A 12,432-nucleotide genomic window follows, 5' to 3' on the forward strand; every position below is an offset into this window, starting at 1 on the left:
AAAGGCGGGATTTATGGCTGAGATGAGGTTAAGATTGGCTTTTCTCAGTCTTCACTCATCACTTTTTTTTTTCTTCCTTCTTAGCGACGTTGCATTGGCATAGTTCTGGAAGCTCGCGCTTTGTTCATAATGGTGGTGCGTGATGGGGAGGCCATTGCACAAAGTACTATGCTTGTGGATTGGGAATTACACGACACACACGCGCCACCAATCTAGGACTTGAGCTCTGTGCGAGGGCCACAAACGTGTTTCTTTGCCGGTTTGCCGATGTGCTTCGTTAGATCTTTATCAGTGTCTGGACTCTTTTCTGGCTGCAACAGTTAGGCGAGAACTTGGCCGTTGAGCAAAATGGACCAGTCGCATGCATCTCGGGAGACGAAGAAGGCAATGTCGGCGCGTGGCGGCGAGCTAAGAAGGAGGCGGGAAGCAGAAAAGATCCCGATCGTTTCGTTGGAGAGTGGCTTGACAACTGGGGGTGGTGGGAAGATTGCAAGCCACATCAAGACTTGACTCGGTTTCCTCGATAACTTCACCTCTTCAAAATTGCGTTTCTATCCATCTCGAAGGATAGAGCAGCGGGCACTTTTTGACTTCAATATTCCGAATCCACAGGAAAGGGAACCCCAATTGCCCTTTTGGAACGAATGGTGCCTCTTTTAGGAACGGAGAGAAGCTTATTCCAATAAAAAAGGGCTGAAGCTGCGCTCAAGCCCTCGTACGATCAACAATACAATGACTCGCTATTGATTGCTTTCTTTCTGCGAGCAGACGGGAGGGTATTCGTACAGACGACAGAGACGAGTGCGAGTCAAGCGCTCATTACCTTCGTGTACTCCGTAAATCTCGACGCGGTATGTCAAGGGACCTTGTGGACGGGCAACACTCGCTCAAGACAGGTTCTCACTCTTACGTACTCACAGAACAAACTTCGACAGGACAGCCCGTGAGAAACGAGAGTCGGCGGTGAAGATTGCTCCCCGTTGCGCAATTCCTTTTTGTGTCAGAGTCGCGAAACGTGCCGCCTGCGGCGTAACAGGTATGAAGAAGCAAAGAAACACGTCTGCAGGCAGGCACGCAGGGAAGAAGCTGTGTAGAAGAAGCATTTAGCCGGGCTTCGAGAAGCCCGCCGGCACAGACACGTCACACACAAACATCAAGGAACACTCCTCCCTCGACCATACTAGGCCAGGGAACTAGAATATCAACCAAGTTGTGCCGAAGACCATGTTTGAAGGACCCTGCTTGACAGCGAGGGCATGTTTGCTTGTTTTCGGGCTTCATCGACAAGCGAGGGCATGCGGTGAGGCCCTGCCCTCGGGCATTCCGTCGGTGCGGGAGACCCGAAGTTGGAGAAAATAGCGGAACGGGTGGGCAACAGAGGGGGAAGGGGAATCGATTCTCTTCGAATCGATTTCCAATCGATCAGAACTTCATAGGAGTTGACATGATCGTTAGAGTGGGTTTCCTGGAAGATGCCGAACCTGCGGTGTGGACATTGCGAATCTTTGTCAGTTCTTCTGTCGTTGGATCAACAGTTGATGAACAGACAGCCTTCGACCACGAAAGCGGTCAAGCGTTTCGTCGCTGGGTTCCAGACTCGCCTCTCGTTTCCCCTTCACGCTAAGGCTTTCTGCAGGGGCGGAGGGAGGCCAGCCATGGATAGATGAGGCTCCGGTCGTCGATGATACGAATAGCCTAGTAATCCAATCATCGACAATTATATGCTGAAACGGAGACCCAGGACGCGAACAGGTCCCGCGATTCTCTGGGGGTTTAGCGCTGTGGAGGAGGAAGAACAAGAAGAGAGCTGGGATGAGGACAGGAAGGGGCCCCATCGGGTCTTTCGGCTCTCTTGCGGGCGGAAACATGGGCGAGGAATAGAGCGATGTTTTGATTTTTTTCGTGTTTCTAGATCATGGTGAAGGCGATAACGTGTCTTTCAAAGGATGGACCCGAGAGACGACATATGGAGAAACGTAGTACACTATACGAACACTCATACGGGGCAATGGCTGCAAAAGAAAGGGCGGGAAAAGGATTCCAGAAACGGGAAGAAAAAGGAGATAAATTGCCAGTGGACAAGGAGACGTTGACTCGTTTTCGGCCGAGGGGTCCCCGCCAAATCTTCACAATCCGAGTCGTGCGTGGCCTTTATGAACCCCAGGGCCAGGTTGTAAATTGGTGTTTCAACGATAGGGAAACCAGCTTGAGAGCTGACGTGAAAACCCCTCCAAATTAAGCTCGCGACGACCCTGGATCTCTCTGTTCACGTTGAAATGCCAGGAAGGCATAGGGTTTTGCACCGATGACGATGATGTGCAAAGATTGACGATACTCGAGATAAGTCTGTCACCAGAGAGCTGGAAGACGAGGGGATGCTCGTAGCTGCATAAAAGCTAATCACGGGCCTCCACTGTTTCGGGAATCGGCGTCGTAGCAGACGTGGAGTTTTCGTCGTGTCCCTGATCGGATGTGTTTTTCTAAAGGGTTCGCGGCCAATTTGCATACCAGTGGGCTCCAGCAACTTTATGCTATCCCATTTGGTATACAGAGTATTCCCACTTTCACCTTAGGCGTGGGGCTTTCAACGGTTCGTCCGGTTTGCTTCTGGCCGTGTCCCTTTTGGGACGAGCCAAAGCCATAAGATCTGCGATATAGTTATCCTATTTCGTCCCATGAAGCCCCTCGAGTCAATAGGTACTCAACGGCAGGACAAAGGCAAAAAAGACCAAGAAAAGAAGGGACGATTCATGAGCCAGAATGGAGGCGTTCAGTTGACGGGAAAAGTGGAATCGGGGATCGCACAGGCGGAAGAGCCAAGCGACTCACGGATGGGGTTGCACCGGCAATGAAACTATCGTACGAATTGCTTGTTCAAGGGCCCAAGGGGTGCAACCGGCAAGGCTGGCGTCGTCATGACCGCTCTCGAGTCTCTGCCATCGTTGCTGGAATGCCGAATTCCGTCGGACGGTGGAAATAGGGGCGCACATTCTTTGTTGCAACTCGCAAATTTTGTATCCCTCCAGACTCCAGTTCTCTGTGGCTCCTGAGCCCACCCGCTCGTGGATTCGTGCCCGGCATGTCGGTGTGACTGTGACCTCAGAGCCCCAGAACGAGATGCCGATCGGTACGCAGGAGAGAAAGGGAAGGTTCCATTGCGTCCGTATTTCCCGGAGGAACCCTCCCCATGGAGTAGGGTTGCTTTCTTGCTTCCCCCTTGGGCCCTTCTCCATGGACCTCGTCATATCACTCCATATCATGCGGGCTCTATAACAGCAACGCGCAATGCCTACTCGCACAGTCGCGTCGAGCATGAATTCTTTAAGCGCTCATAGCTGACAATCACACTATGTGATAACACCATGAAAGCAATCAATCTCACCGGCCGCCGTTGGACGTTGCTGACGGAAAAGGCAGCGTCTGAAAGCTGACGATGACAATTGTGACGAGACACGGCAAGGGGGGCACAGCCATTCAACGGCTCGTAGTGTGGGGGCCGCGATAGGTAGTCGAGAGAGAAGGCTAGAATCAAGCAGCCACGCAGCCTTGTTGGACTGAACGCCGCGAGGGTGCCTTCTGCTGACGGTTCATCTCGGACTCTCGAGAGTTTGCCTTCGTACGTCCGTAGGCTCATGCAGTGCGGCTGGTCTGGGCTTTCCCCCTAAGCCCTCATCTTCACTAGCTCGAGTGTTCAACGTCGCGCAAGGCTTGCCTCGAATAAATTGCAGGCTCTCTGCTGTGTGTTTTTTTTCTCCGGTTTCTTAATCTCGCGACAGGGAAAGAGATGCGAGAGTGGAAGACGAAAAAAAAAAAAAGCAATACTTTCTGTGCTCCCCGAACTAGTCGTAAAACGGCTGAGCCTCTAAGTCTGATGTTCATTTGCTGATCAGTGCTCCGGCTCCCGCTAAGCAAACCAAGGTTGTCCCCTCCGCGACTTCGGTGAAACCGTGAAACAAAAATAACGATGCTTTTCTCTAAACTTATGTTTCTTCGCTGTCCCGTGGAGCTACACCTTGGGTATTCATGCTTGTAGGGCTCTGTTGACTGACTAAACGACCATGTCCAATGATCGCCCGTCAGCAGGGAAACAACAGGGCCGCCCATGGTGGCATTATCCCATTCTCGAGACTCCCGACACTTGCTGTGTAACTTTCCAGAGAGTCTACTGTGTTGCCAGGGTTGCAATTCGCCCCCACCGAAGAAAGAAAGTTCCCAGGATGAACGCGAGAGCAAACCATCCGGACTTGACGTCGCGGAACAAACAGATAGAGAAGGGTTGGCTGGACTCCGCGACACGGCATTGGGGCTGAACATGGGACGATGTGCGATTTGGGGGTGGATGATGATGTTCAGGCACACAAGCAGGGGGGGGAGAGGGGGGGAGTGACGAGGTAGCACAGACTCACGAGATGGATGTGTGGTTTGATTTTGCTTCCGTTACTCGACAGAGACCGAGACCAGAGTGTTCCTGCAAGAGTGAGATGAAGGGCTAGCAATTTGCGGGCGCGGCATCCATGTACGACCACACTAGAAGTCTTGGGGAAAGGAGATGAAGCCGTCACGCTGTCTTCACAGTACGATAGCATGATTGTGAAAGCTTGACGAACCGACGGTCTTGACTGCTTCGGGACACGGGACGGCGAGACATGCAGACGAGCGGAAATGTTGTGCTACAGCCCGAACGTATGACAAACCTGCGCGGCCCTCCCTCTCGAGGAATTTCATCTACTCGGACTGGCTGCCGCCTCAACAAGCTGCAGAACCGCTGAAGATTTTCCGGTTGTTACTAAAATTGCGTTTGGTGTGCTTCGCGAAGCGCTTAGGAAATTCGCTACATGCAGCTTATGGAAGCTCATTTGCTGTGCTGTCCTTGTCTCGTCAACCAAGAGACGGGCGTTCCGGGTCAGCAGCAACCATTGAGATACGAGATATATGATGTAGGTGACACCTCGATGCTGTCTGTCTCTGGCCAAAGTCCTCGAACCGTGATGTTGACATCTAAATACAGGATGAACCCTTCCCGGGACCTCCAAATTGGCAATGCTTCATGTTTCCTTTATTGCAAAGTCATGCCCGAATGTGTTGGTGATCAACATTAACAATACCATTCTCGAGAGTATCACCCCCCCCGGTCCCTTAGAGTGACCCTCTTTCTGGACTGTTGTACTCTCAGACTCTGGAGCCCTGCTGGTGGATTGAACCATACTTTTTCCTTACCTTACCTTTACGCTACCACTCTATTCGCCGTTCGGCTGCATCTTCCCCTGCTCCCTAGTTCCTCTTCACCCAGTGGATCCGGAACCAACAGGAAGAGGAAGACCCTCACGCATCCCAGGCACAGGCACAAGGCCCCCATCAGCTGGCAGGGACTCCCGGACTTTGTGAGGTCAGCTCAATACCAGATCCGGCAGTATCTCGTTGGACCTTGGTGACTTGATGCCTCACAGCGGAGCAAAAGTTAGCAACCATGACTGCGCTGCTGGGGATAAGCCAGCAGGATCCAAGGCGATTGGGGGAAACTCTGTGGATGTCATCGACGACCTCGTCCAGGTCCTGGGCAGAGCAAGAGAAGCGGGCAAATGGACGAATGATGGCCTTTGCCGGCATTGCTCTCGCTGCCCCGGCGCGCGTACCTGGTGCGATGGGTGCGCTGCCGTGGGACCCATCACGATTGTCACCATCGACTGGTAGGCTTGGACCGGGGGAGATGGAGGAGGAGGAGGAGGAGGACAAGTTATGCCAGCACCGCCCTCATCCCTGGGCGGCGGCAACGATGGATAAGGACATGGGCAGCGTTGCCAGCGTGGACCATGAGCTCATAAGTTTCCTTGACGACACGGATACGGACGCAGACGAGTTTATCCTTTGCTCGTCTAATAACTCGTTCCCTTCTTCCACTCCCATTGCGCACTTTCCGATCGACGAAGACGAGATCGACAGAGATCTTTCATCAACAAGAACCAGCACCAGCACCGACATTATTTTCAATAGTACCCGTAATAATACTTCATTCTACTCTTCCGCACGCTCGAGCTTCTCGTCATCGACAACAATAACAAATTTGACTTTTACGACGACATCGGCTGCATCAACCATCACAACGACAACGGCGACAATGGCGCCAACGACCATTACCAACAGCTTCCTCAGCATTGGGGGAGGTGACAACAACGCCGCTAGGAGCAATGGCAAGAAGACAGCAGTAGCAACAGCGGAGACGGCGGCCGGTGGACGGACCAGCGAGGATAGCGTGGACCGGTCTCACGGCCTCTGGAACTATTTGCATCACGGACTCGACGGGTACAGCTCGCCCGATCTGCGTCTGCTCCAGCACCACCAGCAACAGCAACCGAACCAGCAACAGCATAAACAATCCCCTTCGTCATCGTCATATCATAACCTCTACTTACGGCCCGACTCATCGAGGAGCCACCAGCACTTTCACTTTCCCCGGACGAGCTCCGAGTCGGGTTCCCGCTCTGGCACTGGCACTGGCTCTACCGCGACCGCGACTGCGACCGCGAACTCGACGACGTGGACACTGAGGAGCAGCAAGAGCCACGAGAAGAGCAATAGCAGCGGCAGCAAGAAGACCACGGCGACGACGGTGTCTGCCGCGAACTCGGCGACGATGCCAGCGAAGGTGACAAAGGTCAATACCACCGGATCAGCAACAATTGCTGTGCCGCCTCCGCAGGTATCGCCTACGTCGTCGGGACCCTTTGGGGCGCAGATGACGAAGCAAGAATTCGAGGCGTTGCCAGAAGCCATTCAGCGAAAGGTGAGCAGAGACATTCTATTTATGTGGTTTTTTTTGTTCTTCATTTCTTTGTGGACCTGATTTTCTCCGAGACTTCCCTTTGTCTTCTCTGGTGCTCTCTATTTCTGACTGTTCTGTTCCCGAATTTGCCCCCCTTTGCACATCATCTTCTTCTCCACGGCCCTTTGCTCGAGCATTTTCTATCAACCCCGAAAATCCGCCATTTCCATGTGCCGTCCCGATGAGCATTCCTTTATTCGCAAGTGCCGAGTCTCTCGTTGCTTTACTTAGCGCAGCCAGCCAGCCCCCCTTACCCCCAGCCGAGGAAGTTTGAGCCGAGAGACACGCCGTCTCTTCAAATTTGAGGACGGAACTGCGGCGCCCGTTTTTATTTTATTTTACTTCATTTTGTTTCTTTCCCCCTCGGCCCTGCTCTGCACGGGCTTATTTCCCGTGGCCATTGGCCCAGCCCTGGGCAGAATACCTACCTACTGTGTAGAGGCACAGACGTGGCCGGGAGAGTGTCAGGGACACGGATGAAAGTGCGCTCGGCCGGTCATAGGGAAGAGACGAGAATGGTGAGTCGAGGGCGCCTTCTCTCCGCCTTCTTTCCGGTTTCCTGAGCGTTGGAGTGAGATGAGACGAGATGAAATCATGAGAGATGAGAGTTTCTCTGCCCGTCCGTTCTCACACTCATCACCGCTCGCCCTTCTGCTACCTGGTGGAAAGGCCCAGACCGACCCCGGGCAGAGCTATCCGTTTCCTCCAATGAGTCTCCGACCCAAGTTCAGGGTACCTTCACCTCGCCAACCGCAGCCGCATGAGTTCCGCCGTATAGCTGCAGCGGGGACTCGCGGCTGGGGGCCGCCGTTCAGGTACCCATCGACGCAGGTTGGCTCGCCGAGTGGTTGCCCAACTGCAGCATCGGCGGCTCATACCTGGCGCGGAGAGAGAGTGAGCGAGACACACACACAGCGAGTGAGAGTGAGAGTGAAGTGTCCACTGAGACATGCACCCGGGAAAAGAACAGCCTGCTTCGGGCTCTCCCCCCCTGGAGAGCAGCTCACAATCATCACCTCCTTTCCGTCCAACCAACACTCAGCATCTCTCAGGCTCTGGCTCTTCAATCTCTCTCTCTGGCACTCTGCCCCCAACTCGCATCCTCGCCCCCACACCCTCATGCACTCGGCTCCCAATATCACCTTCATTCGCTCTTGGGGGCCAGTCAGTACTGGCACCAGACCCTTCGTCAGGCACAAGGCACAGGCGCGGGCGGCACAAGCTATCCCTTCTGTCCATATCTGCGTTCATGCTCATGCATATGCATAGCTGCCAACCGCTGAAGAGAGCGTTTTCCCCTTCCGCGCAGCTGAAGATGAGGGGATTGGGGGCGCAGGCCACGATGCAGACAGACGCGGCGGTGTTCACGAACTCGCATATGACGAATCGCATCGTGTTTTTGAGGGATGTCTTGAGTTTTGTCATCACAACATCAACAACACCATCATCATCATCATCATCATCATCACCACCACCACCAACAACAATACCAAAATAATCCTTCTCATCACTCGCTTCTCATCATGTCTGGTCTTTGCATCCTCTAGCCTGGCCCAGCTTCCCTCTCCCGCCCCTACTCCGTACACTCTGCACAGTTCGATATTGCACTATCATCACACTCATTTTCCCCCGGCACAGCATGAGGCGTGTGTCTCTCTTATGTCTCTCTCACCCTTGCTTTCACTCGTTCTCACACACACAACGTACCCCGGCCCGCCAGTTCAGCCATAAACAGTTCCCGTGCCGTTGTGCAACCCAAGACCGAACGACATGTCTCATTCCAGTGCAGAAACTTGGGCCCGAACATCCGTCGTGTCTCTCCCCATTCCCTCGTTCGTCCACTCGTCCAAAACCCCCGACCTTCCTCGGACTCTCCCTCCTCACCCATCATTGTTGCAACGGCGGGCCTATCTTTTTTGGTAGGCAGCACATCCCAATTCCCACATCTATGGAACCCACCCGGGCCACCAAGTGGTGCCGCTGGCTGAATGGACAAGCGAGCTAAGCCGCAAGTGCTCTTGGTGAGCTTGGTGCGGCGTGGACTCTAGAGCTATTCGCGCATGGCGTGTGCCGTCCGTGTCTGCGTTGTCTTGTCTGTCGTCTCTCGTCGAAAAGTCACTATGCACGGCACATGCATCCGCACTGACGCTGAGCATGGTGCTGATGCACTGACCTGACTTGACATGCATCACGGACTCTCACACTCACTCCCTCACTTTCCCTTACCGCTACTCTCTCTCTCTCTCTCCCGCGCAAGTCTTGGAACCACTACCATAGCTCCCTCCTGCTTGTCTTTCTCCTCCGGCTTCTCCCCCCCCCCCCCCCCCCCCCCCCCCCACCCCTGGCACCAGTCGCCCCTCCTGTCTCAATTGACGGTTTGGAGCTTTGCGTCCAAAGTCATGGGTCGGCTCCCGGGCTATTCCTAGATTGCCTGTAGAAGCAATCCCAATCCCAGAACCCAGAGCTTGTCCCTTGAGGGCCGGGGGGCTGAATTGAGTTCGAGCGTCGCTGATCTCGATGTATTGGGTTGGCGTTCAAGTTGATTCGAGCAAAGGCGCTCCTCTCTCCTCTCTCAAAGTATCTCTGCCTACGCATACTGCAGCTTGATGACTGCGGTATCGCACACACACACACCAGACAGTGTCCATCTTGTAGTGATTCCTTCCTGTACTTCGTACCTCTGTACATCCTCAGTACGGTAGCTGCTCCATCCGTCATGCACCTCAGCAGATGCAATGCAGGTCCCGCTCACAAGCACCACCGCAACACGACGCAACACGACACAGGTGCGGTGCGGATGAGCACAGTCTCCAGTCCCATACTTTACTTAGTGGTGCAAGTGGAGGGAACACGACGTCCTCCCTCCCTCTGCTCGTTCCTGCATTAAGACACTACATGCCCTCCTTGTTTCTCAATTCCATTCTTGCCCCCATCTACATTCCGGTCTACGCCTTTGTATCTTTTTTTCTTCCTCATCTCACCTCACAACTCTTACTAAATCCTTCCTCAGTACTTTAGCTCCCTCGAACGCCTTCACTTTGCCAGTCTTGCTCCGGCTCCCCCTCCGCCATCCACGCATATCGATATCTACTTTGACCGTCCAGACACTGCACCTACACCAAAGACATTGAAGCAGCGCCGCAAGGAACGTCAAGCTAGACTTGCATCCGACCAAGTTTCCGACCGCGTCAAGAGACGGCCTTCCCGCCGTGCCAATTTCCGCGCTTCGACGAGCTCCTCCGTCTACGTACGGCTGCCCGACAAGATTAGGAAGAGGCACTTGACTACCGAAGAGCAAATTGCTGCTTCCCGAAACCGGAGACACGATATCATCCTTGACCCGGCTGATGAGGCCATTTACAAAGTTCGAAGACGAGCCTCCAGTCTGATTGTTCAAGACGAGTTGTGGAGTCCGACTCTATCGGTGAGACCTTCGACGATGGAATCTCGACGGCCGAGCCAGGAGACGAGGAAACAAATGCCCAAGTCGGAAGAAAAGAAGTCCCCTCAAGTTCAGAAGAAGCGGGACTCATTCTACGACAGCTTCCGTTGGTTGGAGGAGGATGACGACCTAGACCTGCGTTTACATCTGGACGACTACCACGCCAATTTGCGAGAAGATCTACCGGCCAACTCGAAACAGCGCAGGCCGTCATTTCGCAGGCACCTTTCCATATCAAAGATACCTTTCGGTCGCAACTCCCTCTCTACCAACCGCCCCGGTACGACACCTGCCGGTGCCAGCCATCCCACGACTCCACTATTTTCGAGCTCTCCGGTCAGCCCCCAGACAAGTTCTCCGGGCCACGGCCGGCGGAGATCACGGGCGCTGTCCCTGATTTCACCGAAGCATAGTCCCCAGGACACTATGGCCGCCTTTGACCCAGAGGCTGCACATTACCAAGATCCCGAGGCACGCCTGAAGCTGCGGGTATATCTGGCCTCCCCTCAGAAGTTTGACGAGGCCATCGAGTTTGGGTTTCCTTCGAAAGAAGCCATGGTCACGAAGCCTGGCAAGGACGTCAAGCAACCAAAACACCGACAATCCAAGGCAGCGTTGGTGGACGAGTCAGAAAACCTCCGTACCTTTCTCGCCGACGATCGGTCGTCGATCTTCAGCGATGATGGATCCCTTGATTCGGATTCCCCAAAGACACCCCATACAGTGGAGATGACAGCGCTTCGGCCGCCGCCCATCAAGAGTGATCAGCTTCACTCACCCAAACCATCAACGGAATACGCACGGATGCCGGCAGAGGCGAGAGAAATGACACTGCGCATGACCCTCACCCGACCCGACCTCCGAGCCCACGAAGATCAGATGTACGGCTGGCAGCAGAAGCCGTTGCCGCCTAGGAAATCCCAATCCAACGGCTTACGAGACGAATTTCCGACGTCGACATACGTCCGAGATGCATCGTCAAAGGAGAGCATAGAACGTCAGTTCGCGGCCATGGACCAAGAAAACGCTCAGGCCAACGACCGAGGCGTCATGAAGCGTTTTTGGAATAAGGTCCGGCGAGGACCGGCATAGCGCCCGCCATTCCTTTTTACCATGCTCGGACCCGATGCTCTCGAATCGCAAGTCTTATATACGCCCGTTAGACACAGGCAGCAAGATTGCAAACAACAACCTGCATAATGAACTTGAACAGCACTGTTTCTTATACCCCTATTCAATCTGTATACTGCCGAAATTCCATAGTATCTATTATCTCCTATCTCAACAAAATTCTTACAAAGCGGCCTTTTTCCGGGGTAATTGTATCGAGGCTAGGAGTAATTGTTAGAAGAAGCATATGGGGGAGAGCGGGGGATGTGGTAGTTGGTTTGAAAGGAACGAGGGCGTTTACCGCCCTTTCCGCTTGTCGTATCTGACAAAGCATCATGTTGGAGAAGAGACAGGTCCTACAATGGTAGAGAGATGGTAGATCCTTTACCAAAAAAGGGGGGCGAAAGCAAGGAGTTGCATAGGGTAGCATCGTCAATCGGGAGAAAGGGAGGCGCTCGCGCGCAAAGCGTCAATCAGATATGCCAAACCAAATTAAAAAAAAAAAGATAACCAAAACAAACCGATGGTCCGCTCAGTCTTTTCTGTGATGGGTGCTTGGCCACGAGGGAGTGATGGGCTGCATTGGTGACATGCACCATGTGTCACAGAATTGGAAGGGGGGATGGGATGCAGTGTTACGGTACCGTGAGCACGGCACGCACGAGGGTTGACCAGCTGCCAAGTGTCAATCACTTTGGGCGGGAGGAGACACGAGAGATACCGAACGATGGGCGCTTCATGGCACGGCAGACAAAGTCTCGAACCGCGGATCAGAGCAGTCGACATTACGGAAATACGGATTATGTGAACAGGTGAACCGTGGCTCTGAGCCTCTGACAAGAGTCTGACTTGACCCAGGAACCTGGTTGATAGCCAACTAGCTTTTAAGCCTACCAACGGTCGGACCCCTTCCTCTCCCCCTTCCTTTGTCGGAGTTTCCGAGGTTTGGTTTACAGTAATACAGGTTATGTTATAGGATCACTTAGAAAACGAAACGGGCGACAAGGCAAGCGTGGCAGGGAAGATTACTTAGTATATGTTGCATGGTACGGTGTTGAGG

General features: G+C 53.7%; 3 protein-coding genes across 3 annotated transcripts; 2 read left to right on the forward strand and 1 right to left on the reverse strand.

Moving 5' to 3' along the window:
- Positions 1 to 3,529: 3,529 nt before the first annotated feature.
- BDP55DRAFT_659279 (uncharacterized protein) lies at positions 3,530 to 4,374 on the reverse strand. The gene has a single exon (XM_060574537.1). It carries the CDS (start codon positions 4,312 to 4,314, stop codon positions 3,679 to 3,681), a length of 636 nt encoding a protein of 211 aa, XP_060431421.1. The 5' UTR covers positions 4,315 to 4,374; the 3' UTR covers positions 3,530 to 3,678.
- Positions 4,375 to 7,245: 2,871 nt separating this feature from the next.
- On the forward strand, positions 7,246 to 8,274 carry BDP55DRAFT_85017 (uncharacterized protein). The gene has a single exon (XM_060581263.1). The coding sequence runs from the start codon at positions 7,397 to 7,399 to the stop codon at positions 8,087 to 8,089; it is 693 nt and encodes a 230-aa protein (XP_060431422.1). The 5' UTR covers positions 7,246 to 7,396; the 3' UTR covers positions 8,090 to 8,274.
- Positions 8,275 to 9,404: 1,130 nt separating this feature from the next.
- On the forward strand, positions 9,405 to 11,609 carry BDP55DRAFT_85028 (uncharacterized protein). Its single transcript, XM_060581264.1, has 2 exons — positions 9,405 to 9,775; positions 9,831 to 11,609. Exons 1-2 carry the CDS (start codon positions 9,551 to 9,553, stop codon positions 11,352 to 11,354), a joined length of 1,749 nt encoding a protein of 582 aa, XP_060431423.1. The 5' UTR covers positions 9,405 to 9,550; the 3' UTR covers positions 11,355 to 11,609.
- Positions 11,610 to 12,432: the final 823 nt, after the last annotated feature.

Source organism: Colletotrichum godetiae, assembly GCF_030913485.1.
Source record: "Colletotrichum godetiae strain CBS 193.32 chromosome Unknown BDP55scaffold_14, whole genome shotgun sequence".
Classification (NCBI taxonomy): Eukaryota; Fungi; Ascomycota; class Sordariomycetes; order Glomerellales; family Glomerellaceae; genus Colletotrichum; species Colletotrichum godetiae.